Below are 16,634 nucleotides of genomic sequence, written 5' to 3' on the forward strand. Positions count from 1 at the left end.
CGAAATCGCTGCTTTAAAAACTATCAAGCCTGTTGAAATTCACAGGTGAATGCCCGTCAGGATCATCGATATTTAAAAATAAAAAATAAAAAAATTAAAAAAAAACCTTTCAGGGCAAAATCTTTAAGACTTGTAAGACTATAAAATTATGTTCTGCAGTGGCTACAAAACATTGACCTCCAGAAGTGAGATTGTGGAGAAGGGTTAATGGTACTAGGAAAGGTAGTGATGGAGAATAACATGAGAAAGTGAGGTACTGCCAACCTCAAGCCTTGGAGGGAAGAATGGGATTGAAATGACTCAATAATTTGGCATTTTCCACAAAGCATAAGAAAAAAGGAACAAAGGAATGAAGGTGAGCCGGCAAACCTATAATTTCGGAGTTTCAAAAGGAAGGAGTGATTGAAATAGCTTGTGCATACTGATGCACAAGAGAGATGCAAGAAAGGCAGTTAAAAAACATAAAACAAAAAAACCCCCCCAAAAAAACCAGAGGCCACCAACCTGTCTGTGATGTGAGAGTTGCGTGCCTTGTGCTTCTATCAATGATGTTCAGAGCTGTGGATTCCAGCACATCCGGTGGAGACAGGGATGAAGTAGGGGTACCAGCCCATAGGGAAGAGCAGTACTCCACAGAGCTCTGGACAAGGACCTTGTCGGCTGTTGTAGTCTAGGCATACCCTGTCATGCTAAGTCTGAACTTATTCCTTCAGACTTATCAAGGAAGAAGTTCAGGCTTAGCATGACAGGGTATGCCGAGATTACAACTGGCTTTGGAGTCTGGCTTTGATAAATAGTCTTTACAGGAGATGTTGTGGCTGATGCTGAGGTCCAGAAGTTCAAGAGACTGTACCAGTGTACCTCTTCCAGTGGTGGATCCTGGAAATAGATTTCTCATTTTGTTAAGACCATCAGATCCTTTCAGAGAGACAGGGTTATAAGGTAAGATTTGCTTGCATTGAATGGCCTGTTGAAAGTGTCAGACAAGCATCTAATGCTTTATATTTTCTTCTCACTGAAAATGTATCCTCCGGTTACATCTCTGATCTTAAAGGATGTAAACTATATATAGCGCTTGCTTTGGCAGGAATCTCTTTTCAAAGTTAAACTTCCATACATATTCAGAATAAAAATATTTTAATAATCAGAATCTCCTGATTAAAGACACGGTGATTGGAAAAAACTTATTTTGATGGTTATCGGATTGCAAAGTGACTAAATGTTTATCAAACACATTTTGGTTCGATTAAACGTGGTACAATTTGGGCAGCTCTTGCAAGGAAAAGATCAACAGGAATGAGCAAATAAAAATTGCTTATAAATGGTTGAATGGGATAAAACAGAGATCTATCTCTTCTGCCGTCACCCACAAACGTGAATTCACAAATCTAAAGCTTAAGAGCAGATGTATGTGCAAATGGAAGTTAAGGACTATTTAATCCGCTTGGGACCAAGGATTAGTGGCGGGGATTAAATCTGTGTGAGCACTGCGTGAGCATTTAGTTCAGCACAACCCACCAACTGAAGATGCTCTCTACGACACTTCTCGACCTGACCTTTATGTAATATTTCATGTGACCACCAACTCCTTAACTCGGATTAAAAGTCATGGGAACAAGTGCAGATTTAATAAATGTGGATTATCTATGTGAACACGTAACCCAAAGCAGCATGGAATCGCGAAAACAAATAAATCAACTCGAGAGTTCGTCGAACACATCACCCCACGCAGTCTTGAGAAAAACAAAAAGGACATGGGGAGGGTCTGTGAGCAGCAAATTTGATTGGTCGAGATTATATAAAATGCCGTAATATTTTTGGCCAAGTACTACGAAACGGAAGGGTTTTGAAAGTGTCAACAAGGCGATTTGTGTTGGACGGTGTTCAAGTATGTGACTCAAATGAGATAAAATAAAGATTTTAGAGTTTGTGGAAAAAAGACTTTTCAGAAGTTTACCCTCATTCATAACTTTCGCAGCACCCTATTTAACACGTGACACGAGTTCTTCGTGCCTATTGTTTGTGTCCTTTATGACAACGCTAGAAAGAGTAGGTTTCCTGCTTGGAATGATTTTCAATTTTGTTTGACTGCCAGACAGACAAACAGGGTAACCAACAAAAAAAATGTATCACACTCAACTCTGCGCATGTGTGCTCGGGACAAATTCAGAGGCAAATCATGGCAAAATGACAGGTTCGTGTTCCGATTCGTGTTCAAAACATCACATTCAGAAATTGTTCTAAATTAAATTGTTCCTTGATCAGAAACTGACGTTTGTGGACAGACAAAGTGAACCAATTGCTTGACACCACCTTTCACATCGCTTGTACGGGGTAATGAAGGGGAGAGGAATTTAACCCATTCAGGCTGTGGAAGTAGAACCGACCACGACAGCATGTCAATGTGGGAATCATGGAATGTCTCCAAATGCAAAACAATCAAGAAAGAGTGAATATGGTGTGACAAGGAGATTACGGAAACAATCCCGATTAAGATTGCTTCTGAAGAACAGTTGGATGCTCAGCGATAAGTGGCACTAACCTCAGAGAGCGCGTCGATACGTATGTGTCCCAGAACTGCTGACAGATATTGGGAGCGAGAGCTCGGACTGTACTCAAGCCAGAGCATGGCAGCCTCGCGCACAGTCTCCTCCTTTTCCACGTTGAGGTTGTCGCTGCCCAATACCTCCATGAGCAGCTGTGGCTGGAGCTGCAGAAACTGCTCCTGGCGGCAGAGCGCCGGAAAGCGATGCTCTACCATACGTCGTGCCACCTGCTTCAGCTCCAAGCAGGAGTATGCATCGGCGAATGCCAGAAGGTGCAAACAGCTTTCAGCGCTCACTTTCTTCAGCAAGTACGCACAGCACTGGTGCACCACTTCCTCAACCTGAAAGGTGATCAATAAAGACCGTCCATATCCGGCAGAAATGCGACCACTCACTCTTTTGTTCAAATTGATGAAGCTGGCATAAATGATATGCAAGATAGTACGTGACAGTTCTCCAGCATAACTTGCAAAGATAATCATGTTACATCATAAGGATTGCATGAAATCCTCAACCAAAAAAGATTCTGCAGTCATTTTTTTTTTTAAACCTCTGAAAACGAACTGGCAAATTACCAAGAAATGCCACTCACACCATCTATTGGCGACGAATTGCAAAACATTTTAGTGGAGAATATTATTCTCCAAGCTGAAGACTTCCTGAAGAGACAAAATATGAAGTTGCAAGCAGCCGTAACCCACAAACCTGCAGGAAGCTTGCCGTTTCAAACAGCTGTTCCACATTGTACTCATCGAGTTGCAGCTGCCCCGTGTACGCATATTGCACGATGGGGCGTAGTGTGGCCGCTTCAACACCTTGGAGACTTACGTGAGACTGCTTGCTCTCACTCAGGCCACTGGTAAACATGGCCCTACGATCAGGGATCACAGTGGGAGAGAATGATTAACTCAAATCGCAGTCACAATTGCAACAGAAGCAAGTGGTGAAAAAAATGGTCAGGCTTCACAAAGATGCTACGCCAACAATAAACTAAGCAACAAAAATATCTTAATCCCACTTGAGCTGAACTTGGATACCTAAAGCAAAGAAGATTTCTCGAAGTCTTTCGCGATGCCGTAAATTAGTCATAAAATCATTAATTTATTAATCAACTGGCAAATAGAAGACAAAAACTACCACCGTTACATCCGAATCTGGAACTTTCTAAAAATTAAATAAAAGAAAAATGAATTAATCAATCAATTAATTGATTAATTAATAAATCAAAAAACACTTTGTGGCTAAATCAATGTTCACCGTCATGTCCAAATAGCAGCTTTATAGCTCAAAAGGTGCCCGAGATATCGCCGAGATGAGAAACAAAATAAAGAAGTAAATATACCATCAGAGATAATTGAAATCAGATAAGCGTTTTTCAATTTATTACAAAAAACATTTTTTTCAAGATGGCCACCCCAGTCGGCCATCTTGGATCTGGCCACGCCCAAAATCAATAGGTTTCTTCCTTTTCAGGTGGTACATGTGACCCAAATTTCAAATCGATATGTTGTTGTTCGTCTTTGGGCTGCTCCGGTTAGGGGTCGCCACAGCGGATCATCTGTTATGATCCGCATACTGATTTGGCACATGTTTTACGCCGGATGCCCTGCCTGACGCAACCCTGGTGGCCTCTTACGACACAGGGATATAATTTCAAATTGATATGTAAAACATTTTATGAGTTATCGCACTCACAGCTATAAATGTTGACGCCATAAATGTTGACGCCCAGCCAGCCAGCCGGACGGACGGACCGCCCCAGTCGGGCATCTTGGATCCGGCCACGCCCAAAATCAATAGGGTTCTTCCTTTTCAGGTGGTACACGTGTCACCACAATTTCACATCGATATGGCGAACAGTTTATGAGTTATCGCACTCACAGCTGTAAATGTTGATGCCGCCCCAGTTGGCCATCTTGGAGCCAGCCACACCCAAAATCAATAGGGTTCTTCCTTTTCAGGTGGTACATGTGTGACCCAAATTTCAAATCGATATGGCGAACAGTTTATGAGTTATCGCACTCACAGCTCTGCACTCTCCTCACTCTCCCTGCACTGCTCTCACTCCCCCACACCCCCAGGAATACCTCTGGCTTCGGCTTCCCCTCCACTCCCACCTCATGTTTATATGTGTACTGTACCGTCCACCGAACAGTGATGACTCCATCTACACCTCACTCTCCGAAAACATGGACCATCTTCTATCTTCTCATCGAAACTCTCTCTTCCTCTTATGTGGTGACTTCAATTGTCATCACGCCAGTTGGCTAGGTGTGGGTACCTCTCTCACCTGCCATGGGACATCAGCAAAAGCTTTCTGTGACTCATTGGGACTGACTCAATCGGTCAACTTCCCGACCCGGATCTCAACCAATGGTACTCCATCTCTTCTGGATCTGATTTTGACAAATTTCCCTGACAATATCTGCTGCTCTTCCTTCGCTCCAATTGGTTCTTCTGACCACGTCCTTGTTAAAGTGGACATCTCTCTGGCTGTTATCAGAGAACCACCTCACCGCCGTCGAGTCTGGCATTTCACTCAAGCCGACTGGCAGGGTCTCCGAGCAGCCATCAAACTTACAGACTGGTCTCCTATCACTACTTTCTCAAACACCAACTCATCCTGGGAATTCTTTCAAAGAAACTTGCTCTCCCTCATGCACAGATTTATCCCCTCTCGTGTTCAGTTGTCTTACCCTTCCTCCCGCCCTTGGTTTACTGAAGCTTGTGGTGAGGCAGTTGTCCTGAAACAACTTGCCTTTGCCTCATGGAAAGCAAACCCAACTGAGGGCAATCTCAGTTCTTTCCACAAAGCTCGGAACAAGTGTGTATCTACCCTCAGGAGAGCCAGAAAACAACATCTTTCTCATCTCAAGTCTGAACTCTCAAACCTCTCTCCCTCCTCAAAATCCTGGTGGCGTTTAATCAAATCTGTTTCTGGTGTATGTTCCCCCTCCATCCCCTCCCTTACCTCAAATGGCCGCACTGCTGATTCCACACGTGATAAAGCTGAATGTCTAAACTCGGTGTTTGCAGCTAAATCTTGTGTCCCAAACTCATCACTATCTCTACCCACTTTACCCAGTCGCACCAAACTGTCCCTGGACTCTGTATCCTTTTCTCCTGACAAGGTGGAGAGCTTGCTTTCAAACCTCGAGTCAGATTCTGCAACCGGTCCAGACGGCATCAGCCCACGTGTCCTCAAAGCCTGCTCTTCTGCTCTTGCTCACCCTCTCTCTGTTCTATTCACCCTCTCATTTTCCCAAGGTCATCTGCCATCTGCTTGGAAATCTGCTAACATCACTGCCCTGCATAAAAAGGTGCAAAAACAGATCCCTGTAACTACAGACCAATCAGCCTTCTCCCAATCATCAGCAAGGTTATGGAATCCATCATCGCTTCAGACATGAAATCCTTCCTCTTCTCCAATGGCTTGATTTCCAATCATCAATTTGGTTTCAGACCAGGTCACTCTACCCTGGATATGCTGCTACTGCTCTCCCATCAATGGATGGAGGTCCTCAATGCCAGACAGGAAATCCGAGCCGTATCCCTGGACATATCACGTGCTTTTGACACAGTCTGGCACCCTGCCCTACTCACCAAACTCTCTTCCCATGGTATTCAAGGCCATCTCCACTCATGGCTCGCAGACTTCCTCTCCTGTCGCAGTCAACTTGTGGCCCTAAATGGAGTTCTTTCATCCCCTCTTCCTGTGCAGGCTGGAGTTCCTCAAGGTAGCGTTCTGGGCCCTGTTCTTTTTCTGGTTTTCATCAATGATCTCTCGGACTCTCTGGAAAATCCTCTATTTCTCTTTGCCGATGACTCCACCCTCTGCCGTACCATCTGTCATCCCTCAGACCGGCAAGCAGCAGCTTCTTCGCTCACTGCAGATCTGGATAAAATCACAAACTGGTCCAACACGTGGAACATGTCTTTCAATCCAGACAAATCTCACACTCTCACTATGTCTCTTCGAAAGGACCGTTTACAAAACCCCCCCATCCACTTTCTCAACAATCCTCTGGAAGAAGTCTTTTCTTTCAAGCTTCTGGGTCTCACTATCTGCCATGACCTTTCCTGGGAAAGTCACATTTCCAACCTTGCCTCAAAAGCCAGTCGCCGACTGGGAATCCTCCGTCGTGCAAAGTCCTTCCTCGGCCCTCTTGAGCTCCTGACCACTTACAAAGCTTTTGTCCGTAGCCTGATGGAGTACTGCTCTCCCCTCTGGGCTGGTGCTCCTGCCTCCCACCTTTCTCGACTTCACGCTGTCGAAACCAGGGCATTTAAGATCATTGGCATCTCCCGCAATGAAGCTGAGTCATTGGGCCTCTCACTCAATCACCGCAGGTTAGTCGGTGGTCTTTCTGTCTTCTACCGACTCCTCTCCAGCCTTGCCCCCCCTGCTCTCTCTGCGATTTGTCCCAACCACATTTCCACAGGGCGCTCAAGGTCCGCCAACAACCCCCTTCTGGTAAAACTACCAAAATCACGAATCACTGCTCATCTTCACTCTTTCATTCCTCTTTTTTCCCGCCTTTGGAATAAACTTCCTCACTCTATTCTTTCCCATTCTTCCCTCCAGGCTTTCAAAACAGCTGTTCACCACCACCTCTTATCTTCCCCCATCCAAATCCTCGATCTTTTCTACCCCCAATAATCCACCCAAGCCCACTTCCTTCAATTCTTCTGCTTTCCTTCCTGAAAGTCCCTGTAATGTCCATCTTCTCCTCGCCATGTTCCCCGTCCCATCCCCATCCCTCTCCCTTCCACAGTTCACCTGTGTCTGTTCCCCAATGTTTTGTCCCTTCCACTCCCGCCCCTCTTGTCTCATGCCTCCTTGCTGTGAGTTGTGTGTTCGCTCTCATACGAGCCTCGACCAAGGTATACAAAAAAAAAAAATAATAATAAAAAAAAAAGCTGTAAATGTTGACGCCGCCCCAGTTGGCCATCTTGGAGCCGGCCACACCCAAAATCAATAGGGTTCTTCCTTTTCAGGTGGTACATGTGTGACCAAATTTCAAATTGATATGGCGAACAGTTTATGAGTTATCGCACTCACAGCTATAAATGTTGACGCCATGCCAGCCAGCCGGACGGACGACCGCCCCAGTCGGCCATCTTGGATCCGGCCACGCCCAAAATCAATAGGGTTCTTCCTTTTCAGGTGGTACATGTGTGACCCAAATTTCACATCGATATGGCGAACAGTTTATGAGTTATCGCACTCACAGCTGTAAATGTTGACGCCGCCCCAGTTGGCCATCTTGGAGCTGGCCACACCCAAAATCAATAGGTTTCTTCCTTTTCAGGTGGTACATGTGTGACCCAAATTTCAAATTGATATGGCGAACAGTTTATGAGTTATCGCACTCACAGCTATAAATGTTGACGCCATGCCAGCCAGCCGGACGGACGACCACCCCAGTCGGCCATCTTGGATCCGGCCACGCCCAAAATCAATAGGGTTCTTCCTTTTCAGGTGGTACATGTGTGACCCAAATTTCACATCGATATGGCGAACAGTTTATGAGTTATCGCACTCACAGCTGTAAATGTTGACGCCGCCCCAGTTGGCCATCTTGGAGCTGGCCACACCCAAAATCAATAGGTTTCTTCCTTTTCAGGTGGTACATGTGTCACCAAAATTTCACATCGATATGGCGAACAGTTTATGAGTTATCGCACTCATAGCTGTAAATGTTGACGCCGCCCCAGTTGGCCATCTTGGAGCCGGCCACGCCCAAAATCAATAGGGTTCTTCCTTTTCAGGTGCTACATGTGTGACCCAAATTTCAAATTGATATGGTGAACAGTTTATGAGTTATCGCACTCACAGCTATAAATGTTGACGCCATGCCAGCCAGCCGGACGGACGACTGCCCCAGCCGGCCATCTTGGATCCGGCCATGCCCAAAATCAATCGGGTTCTTCCTTTTCAGGTGGTACATGTGTGCCCCAAATTTCACATCGATATGGCGAACAGTTTATGAGTTATTGCACTCACAGCTGTAAATGTTGACGCCGCCCCAGTTGGCCATCTTGGAGCCGGCCACGCCCAAAATCAATAGGGTTCTTCCTTTTCAGGTGGTACATGTGTGACCCAAATTTCACATCGATATGGCGAACAGTTTATGAGTTATCGCACTCACAACTATAAATGTTGACACCCAGCCAGCCGCACGGACGGACGGACGACCCGGGTGATAACAATATCCCCCTTCCGCCACGCGGCGGGGGATAAAAATTCATTACTTAATTATTATCGATTTAGTTAATTGATTGGGAAAAATAGTATTTTTAAATTTTTGACGAAAGCACATCTTCACTTTTGTCTCCAAATTTCAGATTCCTCGCTAAGGATGTCTGAGATAATTGCCCGGACAAACAAACAAAGAAACAAACAAGAAAATGGAGCGAAAACCAAGTATTCCCTTCCTTCGGCGCGCAAAAATAAATAATCGATCATTTGTACTTCTTCAGTGTCGAGATAAAATGGCAATTATATTTTGCGTCATTTTGACGTGCCTACCCTGAACCATGGCAAAGCCTACCCCGAACCCCCCACACTTCCACCCACCTCAAATGAGCATGTTGCGGCCCAGAAAGGATAATAATGAATGTTAGCTAACTTCACCATGGTTTGCTCTACAAGGCATTTTGCCTTTGTTTATGCACGAAACATTTCCATAAACACACCTCTTCATCCCTTTGTGTAATGCACACCTGTAAAACTGAATCATATTTCTGCATCAACAATGAATACAATACGTCCATTTACAAAAGTTTCATTCCCTGCACAGACATTGAGACAATCTTATGTCAAGGATGAGATGCCTCAGGGCTGACATCACATGACTAACAGGAAGACGATTGGGTCTTGCTGTGCATGCGAGCAAAGGCAACGTGGCACGCAGGACACAGGACAAGGAGCTGGGAGAGAAGGCAGCCGCAAGGCATGTGACTCAAGCATTGAGAATGTAGCACGGGCAGTCCTGAGTGGGAGGGAAGACTTTTCCAATTCATCCCCAAACACATATGGGACGCCTTAGTTCTACAGACCTCAAAAACACACTTTCCTAATTGCATTTCATACATTTTGTATGCATTTCCATCTTCAACCACATTGGCAGATTACAAATTTAGGAACCACCGGCAAACCGCCAAAAAAAAGCGATTTACTAGCACCTGCCACATCACGACGGTTGGACTGTCGGGGGGGGGGGGGGGGGGTCGAACAATCTGGTCATTGTGCTGCGCAACATCATCACAGTTTGAAATTTTATTTCTCACTTTTCCATTTCGTCTCAAATTCCAATGAAGAATTGAATCCTTCCTCAATCTCGAGTGGCAAGATAGCTAAGACGTAGCATTACCCACCTTGGAGTTTGGGATAAACTCCTGGCCGAATAGGATCAGATGATAAACTGTCATCCAAGCATGCTGCAGGCAAAGAGTGACATCATAATGTCCAGTCCTTTCAGAGGGGAAAAGCCAAATGTCCCGTCCGCCATTTCACGCGTGGAGATTTCTGATCCCACGGTATCTTTATTTAAATGAGTAGCCCAATGTGTGGCAGTACGTTCACCAAATTCCAGTTTTGCTTAACCATAAGCCGCTCAAGCAAGGCATTTCCTTCAACAGAGTGGTGAGCTGACCAAGGTGAGGAAACGCAGCTCATATTCGTGGACATGCAATGCGCCAGCTGCTTCTGTTGTACAATATAGAAAGATATCTTGTCAATCCACTCGGACACCTATTAGCACCCCCGAAACGTTTCGTGCTTTTGACTTTATTCATCCCCAGATATTTGACCTGTCTGAATGTTGCTCTAAGGATCCTGGTACATGAATCTCCAACCTGGATCTATTTACAACCGTTGGTTGAAAATATGGGCCTTTCATTGTCTGTAATTTTATACACAAGAGATATTGTAGACAATTACCAACAATGGATGTGTCTCGTCTTGGGCAAAACAGATCATACCTCATGACTCTTTAAGCAGCGTGGCATTGATATTAAGAAAAATAACACAAGGGGGTGGTTTGCATTACCCAAATGCTTGAAATTGTGAAACAGTTTCATGTCATGTTAACGGACTGTTATGTGCAATGAGCGTGAAAAACAAACAAACAAACAGAAATGGAAAAATGAGGATCAGGGATTGCGCTACACACCTGAAGTAAGCACTGGAAGCCGCGAGCACCGTACGATGGCAAGGAAACTCAGCACCTTCAGCCACAAGCACCACATCCGTGAGGACGCTCCGTTCGTAGAAGCCATGGAGCTTCTCGAGCAGTGACACGGCGTACTGGGTACTTACTTGCACCACTGACGGCTCTTCCTCTTCGGACATCGCGTGCTCAGGCATACACCCTGACCTCCTGCACCGAAAGGAAGAATCGCCCACAAAACAGTGGGAAAGCCTCGGTTCAGTATGGAAAGCAAGTGAGGTAAATCAGGCGGCCAGAAGAGTAAGTGGGGGGGGGGGGGGATTTGAAGAGGGAGGAAAGTCTGTCTTCAATGGCGGTGACTACACCCACAATCTTCACACAGCAGCGCTGATCCGATCATTACTCCGTACAAGGCGTGTGAACCGACAGCACAGAGCGAGCGGTGTGCTCGGCCGCCCGTTGGCAGAATCACCGGGAGATCCCTCAGCACACTCGATGGCGGAAGTGAAACGGAGAGTAGTTTATCTGCAGAGATAGAGAAAAGCTCCACTGAAGAAACACTGTGAACGCCAACGGTTTGGGTGATTCATTCAGAGTTTGCTGAATCTCAATGAAAAGCCGATGTCATTCATACAGTTGAGCAAAATGTAAATACATGATTACATGCGTACAGGAGAAATGTGTAGGCAATGAGTGTATTGGGAACTCAGATGCAGATATGCAGAAATCAATAAAAACTTATCAATTGATGGCGGCTTTTTCTGAACAGAATATGAATGAAATACAGATGATTGTCCCCCCCGTCGACGGACACAAGTGTGGAGGAAATCCATGTGAATTACAATCTTATTACGTCCACTACCGAAGGTGGATGGAGGTTGTGTTTTCACCTCTGTCTGTGTCTGTCTGTCTGTCTGTCTGTCTAACTGTGAGAAGGATATCACAAAAAGTTATGGACCAATTCAGATGAAACCTGGTGTACAAGTTGGACGTGTGACAAGTATGAATTGATGAAATTTTGAAGGTGAAAATCCAGATCAGGATACGAGAATTGTTTTTCCAGTGGATCTTCACCATTGAGAAATAGGTACACAGCATGATATTTTGTTATTTCAAAAAGTTGGAGAGGATTACAACAAAACTTGGTGGATGAGTTGGGTAGTTGACAAGAACAAGCCGATTCGATTTTGGTTAAGGTCCAGATGCAAATCTGGCATACCAGTAGGATACAAAACGTAAACTGTTCAGCCTGGCGGAGGTATGTACTACATTCATTGCTGTTCGAGTTTGAACAGATTAATCTGCACAATGCTTCACTTTCTAACCGCCCTCAAACACAACTTCACCACTCCCACGATACAACCAGAAGACAACCTAAACAACACCAATTATGCAACCTAACCACGCCACAAACCAACCAAACCATAACAAGGAAACAACCGAACTAACCCCTTAACACAACACCCACAAAAAACAAACCTATCCGCTCCTGTAGCACAACCTAACCACGGAACAGCAACAACCTTACAACACAACCTAACCAACCACTAAAACAAACCTAATCGCCCGCATAACACAATCAAAGCACAACCCCAAAAGCCAAACTAACCACCACCGACACAACCATACAACGCCATATATCAACCGAACCACACAACCTACCCAACCCATTACATACCCAACCACCCAATAACACAACATAACCACCTCATAACACAACCTAATCACTCCAATAAAATAAAATGCCCCCCCCCCCTTATGCACCTAATCATTCATCAAACAGTATTCCTCGTGACATCACAAACGCAATGAAAACTATAAGGGCACTCGGTAGAGTGCATACCTCCACCACGTAATGCCTGATCCACGAGAACATATCGGGCCCATTACATTTTTGAAATATCATGCTACACAGTACTATACCACTTTTGACCCTTTCTCTCAATGGTGAAGAATCACTTAAAAAATTTGAGTCGTCTGACAGGATTTAGATCTTCACGAAAATCTAATCAGTTCATCCTTGTCACATACCCAACCTGTCCACAAAATTTCATCCGGATCCGTCCATAACATTTTATGATATCCTGCACACAGACAAACAGAGAAACAAACAGAAAGGGGTGAAAACATAACCTCCTTCACCTTCGGTGATGGAGGTAATAATGGGATATAGATCCGGATTTGGATCTTCACCAAAATTGAATCAATTCTTCCTTGTCACACACCCAATGTATCCACCAAGTTTCGTCCGAATCCGTCCACAACTTTTTTGAGATATCCTGCGCACAAACAAACAGACAAACAAACAAACAAGACGACGAGGTTGCAAAATCCACCCCCTCTCCAAAGGTTGCCATGGATACCTCAAATTGTCCGTTTCATTGAGATTAAAATTGAAAATCTTAATCAAAGCTCAGTTTAACCAGATGAGAATTGATTATTTTTCAGATTTAAATTGATTTTAGAAGTTTGACCTTGAGTTGACCTTTGACCTTTTGATCTCAACAATAGTTGGTTGCCAAATTCGGTGATGGAGTGTGCCATTGCTTTTTAATTTCCAAGTCAATCGGATGAAAATTGACGCTTTTCCAGATAAAAATTGATGATCGTGGAAGTTTAACCTTAAGGTGACCTTTGACGCTTTGACTTCAAAAACAATAGACTTCTTGCCTTTGACAAACTCCTACCATTTGGTGAAGTTTCATGAAGATCAGTTTAAAATTGTGACCTGCAGGCGATTGACAAACAAACAGACAAAGAAGAAGACGACGTCATACATAGCACGATACTTGCAAAATCCATAAAACATATTTGACCTCAAAAATAATTGGTTGGTTGAATTCAGTGACAAGATATGCAACTCCTCTTCAAATTTCAAGTCAATCGGATGAAAATTTACAATTTTAGAAAGTCGGCCTATGTTGACCTTTTGGTCGATGTTGACCTCAAAAGGAATTTGCTAGTTGAATTCAGTGATCTGAAAGATAAATCCTCTTTAAATTTCAAGTGAATTGGGATGAAAATTGATGACCTTTGGCCTATGTTGACCTCAAAAACCTTCTATCTCCAATGCTTTCAGGTACAGTACCGATCTAATTCTAATTTAAGCTTATCTACTGTTTCTACCTTTCCTGGGAGACCATTCCATGTCTCAACTACTCTCTGAGCGAAAGACCCGTGCCTTACGACCATCTTAACTCTCCTCATCTGTACTCTCAGGCTATGGAACCTGGTCCGACCACAGTCCACTGTACTGAATAATTCTTGCACATAATATTCTAGATGGGACCTCACGAAGTGTTCAATTGCATGTTCTTGGAAGGATTATGAAGGTGGTTTGTGTTATACAGTGTTCAAGTATACAAGTCATTTTACATGAAGATTTAAAGATGTTTAAAGGCGTATATAAATTAATTAATGTCGGGTGTAAACACCGTTTTCTCCAGCGGCTATTATACCACCCTGTCGAACACATTACTATTGTGGTTCGTGCCTGATGTTTATGTCCATTATGATTCTCTTTTCTTAAAAAAAAATAAAAAACTAAGTTTCCTGTTTGTAATGATTTTCAATCTGGTTTAAGTGTCAGACAGCTCGAGTAAAAATATTATCTTTAAGACTCCTCTCTGCACATGTGCAATAAAAAAAACATTACCCCCTCCCGATAACATTCAAATTCTGATAACATTCGTTAATTAAATAATTTGTTCCTCGGACCTCAATCATAAACTGATAATACGGACAGACAGACGGACAGACATGAGCCAACTACTTAACCCGACATTTTTATTTGTGTGCGTGGGGTAATAACCTAACCACCCCATAACACAACCCTAATAACCCAAGCTAACCATGACGTAACACAACCCCAATAACCCAACCTAACCACCCCATAACACAACCCTAATAACCCAAGCTAACCATGGCGTAACACAACCCCAATAACCCAAGCTAACCACCCCCATAACCCAAGCTAACCACCCCCATAACACAATCCCAATAACCCAAGCTAACCACCCCCATAACACAATCCCAATAACCCAAGCTAACCACCCCCATAACACAACCCAAATAACCCAGGCTAACCACCCCCATAACACAACCCAATAACCCAAGAAACCACCTGCATAACACAACCCCCATAACCCAAGCTAACCACCCCCATAACACAACCCCAATAACCCAAGCTCACCACCCCCAGAACACAACCCCAATAACTCAAGCTAACCACCCCCATAACACAACCCCAATAACCCAAGCTAACCACCCCCATAACCCAAACTAACCGCCCCCATAACACAACCCCAATAACCCAAGCTAAGCACCCCCATAACACAACCCCAATAACCCAGGCTAACCACCCCCATAACACAACCCAATAACCCAATAAACCACCTGCGTAACACAACCCCAATAACCCAACCTAACCACCCCCATAACACAACCCCAATAACCCAACCTAACCACCCCCATAACACAACCCCAATAACTCAAGCTAACCACCCCCATAACACAACCCCAATAACCCAAACTAACCTCCCCCATAACACAACCCCAATAACCCAAGTTAACCACCCGCATAACACAACCCCAATAACCCAGGCTAACCACCCCCATAACACAACCCAATAACCCAAGAAACCACCTGCGTAACACAACCCCAATAACCCAACCTAACCACCCCCATAACACAACCCCAATAACCCAAGTTATCCACCGGCATAACACAACCCCAATAACCCAAGCTAACCACCCCCATAACACAATCCCAATAACCCAAGCTAACCACCCCCATAACACAATCCCAATAACCCAAGCTAACCACCCCCATAACACAACCCCAATAACCCAACCTAGCCACCCACGTAACACAACGTCAATAACGCAAGAAACCACCTGCGTAACACAACCCCAATAACCCAACCTAACCACCCCCATAACACAACCCCAATAACCCAGGCTAACCACCCCCATAACACAACCCCAATAACCCAAGAAACCACCTGCGTAACACAACCCCAATAACCCAACCAAACCATGGTGTAACACAACCGCAATAACCCAAGCTAACCACCCCCACAACACAACCCCAATAACCCAAGAAACCACCTGCGTAACACAACCCCAATAACCCAACCTAACCACCCCCATAACACAACCCCAATAACCCAAGTTATCCACCGGCATAACACAACCCCAATAACCCAAGCTAACCACCCCCATAACACAATCCCAATAACCCAAGCTAACCACCCCCATAACACAATCCCAATAACCCAAGCTAACCACCCCCATAACACAACCCCAATAACCCAACCTAACAACCCACGTAACACAACCCCAATAACCTAAGAAAACACCTGCGTATCACAACCCCAATAACCCAACCTAACCACCCCCATAACACAACCCCAATAACCCAGGCTAACCACCCCCATAACACAACCCCAATAACCCAAGAAACCACCTGCGTAACACAACCCCAATAACCCAACCAAACCATGGTGTAACACAACCGCAATAACCCAAGCTAACCACCCCCACAACACAACCCCAATAACCCAAGCTAACCATCCCAATAACACAACAAACCTGGATAGGATTTGCATTTCAGCTGCTACTCCTCTACCCTCAAACCCAACCAGGCACTGTCAAATGAGCCTTATTCAAAAAAAACAATAACAATAAAAATTAAAAAAAGAACCCAGATCAAAAAAATAAAATAATTCTGGCTGCCAGACCATGTGTCCAATCAAGTTGAAATTCAATCAAGTGTATCCCCATCACGACTAGATCATAATTGCTAAGTTTGATGTCGATTAATTAGGTGGTTCCAGAGAAAACATTTTTTTATATTTTTCTTCAATCCAATATGGTTGACAAACCATGTGACTTTTCAATGATTCCTGAACAA

At 44.4% G+C, this 16,634-nt stretch overlaps 1 protein-coding gene across 2 annotated transcripts in view; it reads right to left on the bottom strand.

The window, feature by feature from the left end:
- KBTBD2 (kelch repeat and BTB domain containing 2) overlaps positions 1-16,634 on the bottom strand; it is a 70,537-nt gene that overhangs the window by 47,332 nt on the left and 6,571 nt on the right. For both annotated transcript variants that reach the window (XM_085876746.1, XM_085876745.1), the window contains exons 2-4: positions 10,724-11,245; positions 3,252-3,417; positions 2,543-2,887 (exon numbers count right to left, since the gene is read on the bottom strand). In XM_085876746.1, the coding sequence (XP_085732872.1) occupies positions 2,543-2,887; positions 3,252-3,417; positions 10,724-10,917 (705 nt within the window). In that variant the 5' untranslated portion in view covers positions 10,918-11,245. The remainder of the gene's footprint in view (positions 1-2,542; positions 2,888-3,251; positions 3,418-10,723; positions 11,246-16,634) is intronic.

This window comes from Eptatretus burgeri, chromosome 4 (assembly GCF_056783735.1).
Source record: "Eptatretus burgeri isolate ZD-2024b chromosome 4, Ebu_testis_v1, whole genome shotgun sequence".
In the NCBI taxonomy this organism is placed as follows: Eukaryota; Metazoa; Chordata; class Myxini; order Myxiniformes; family Myxinidae; genus Eptatretus; species Eptatretus burgeri.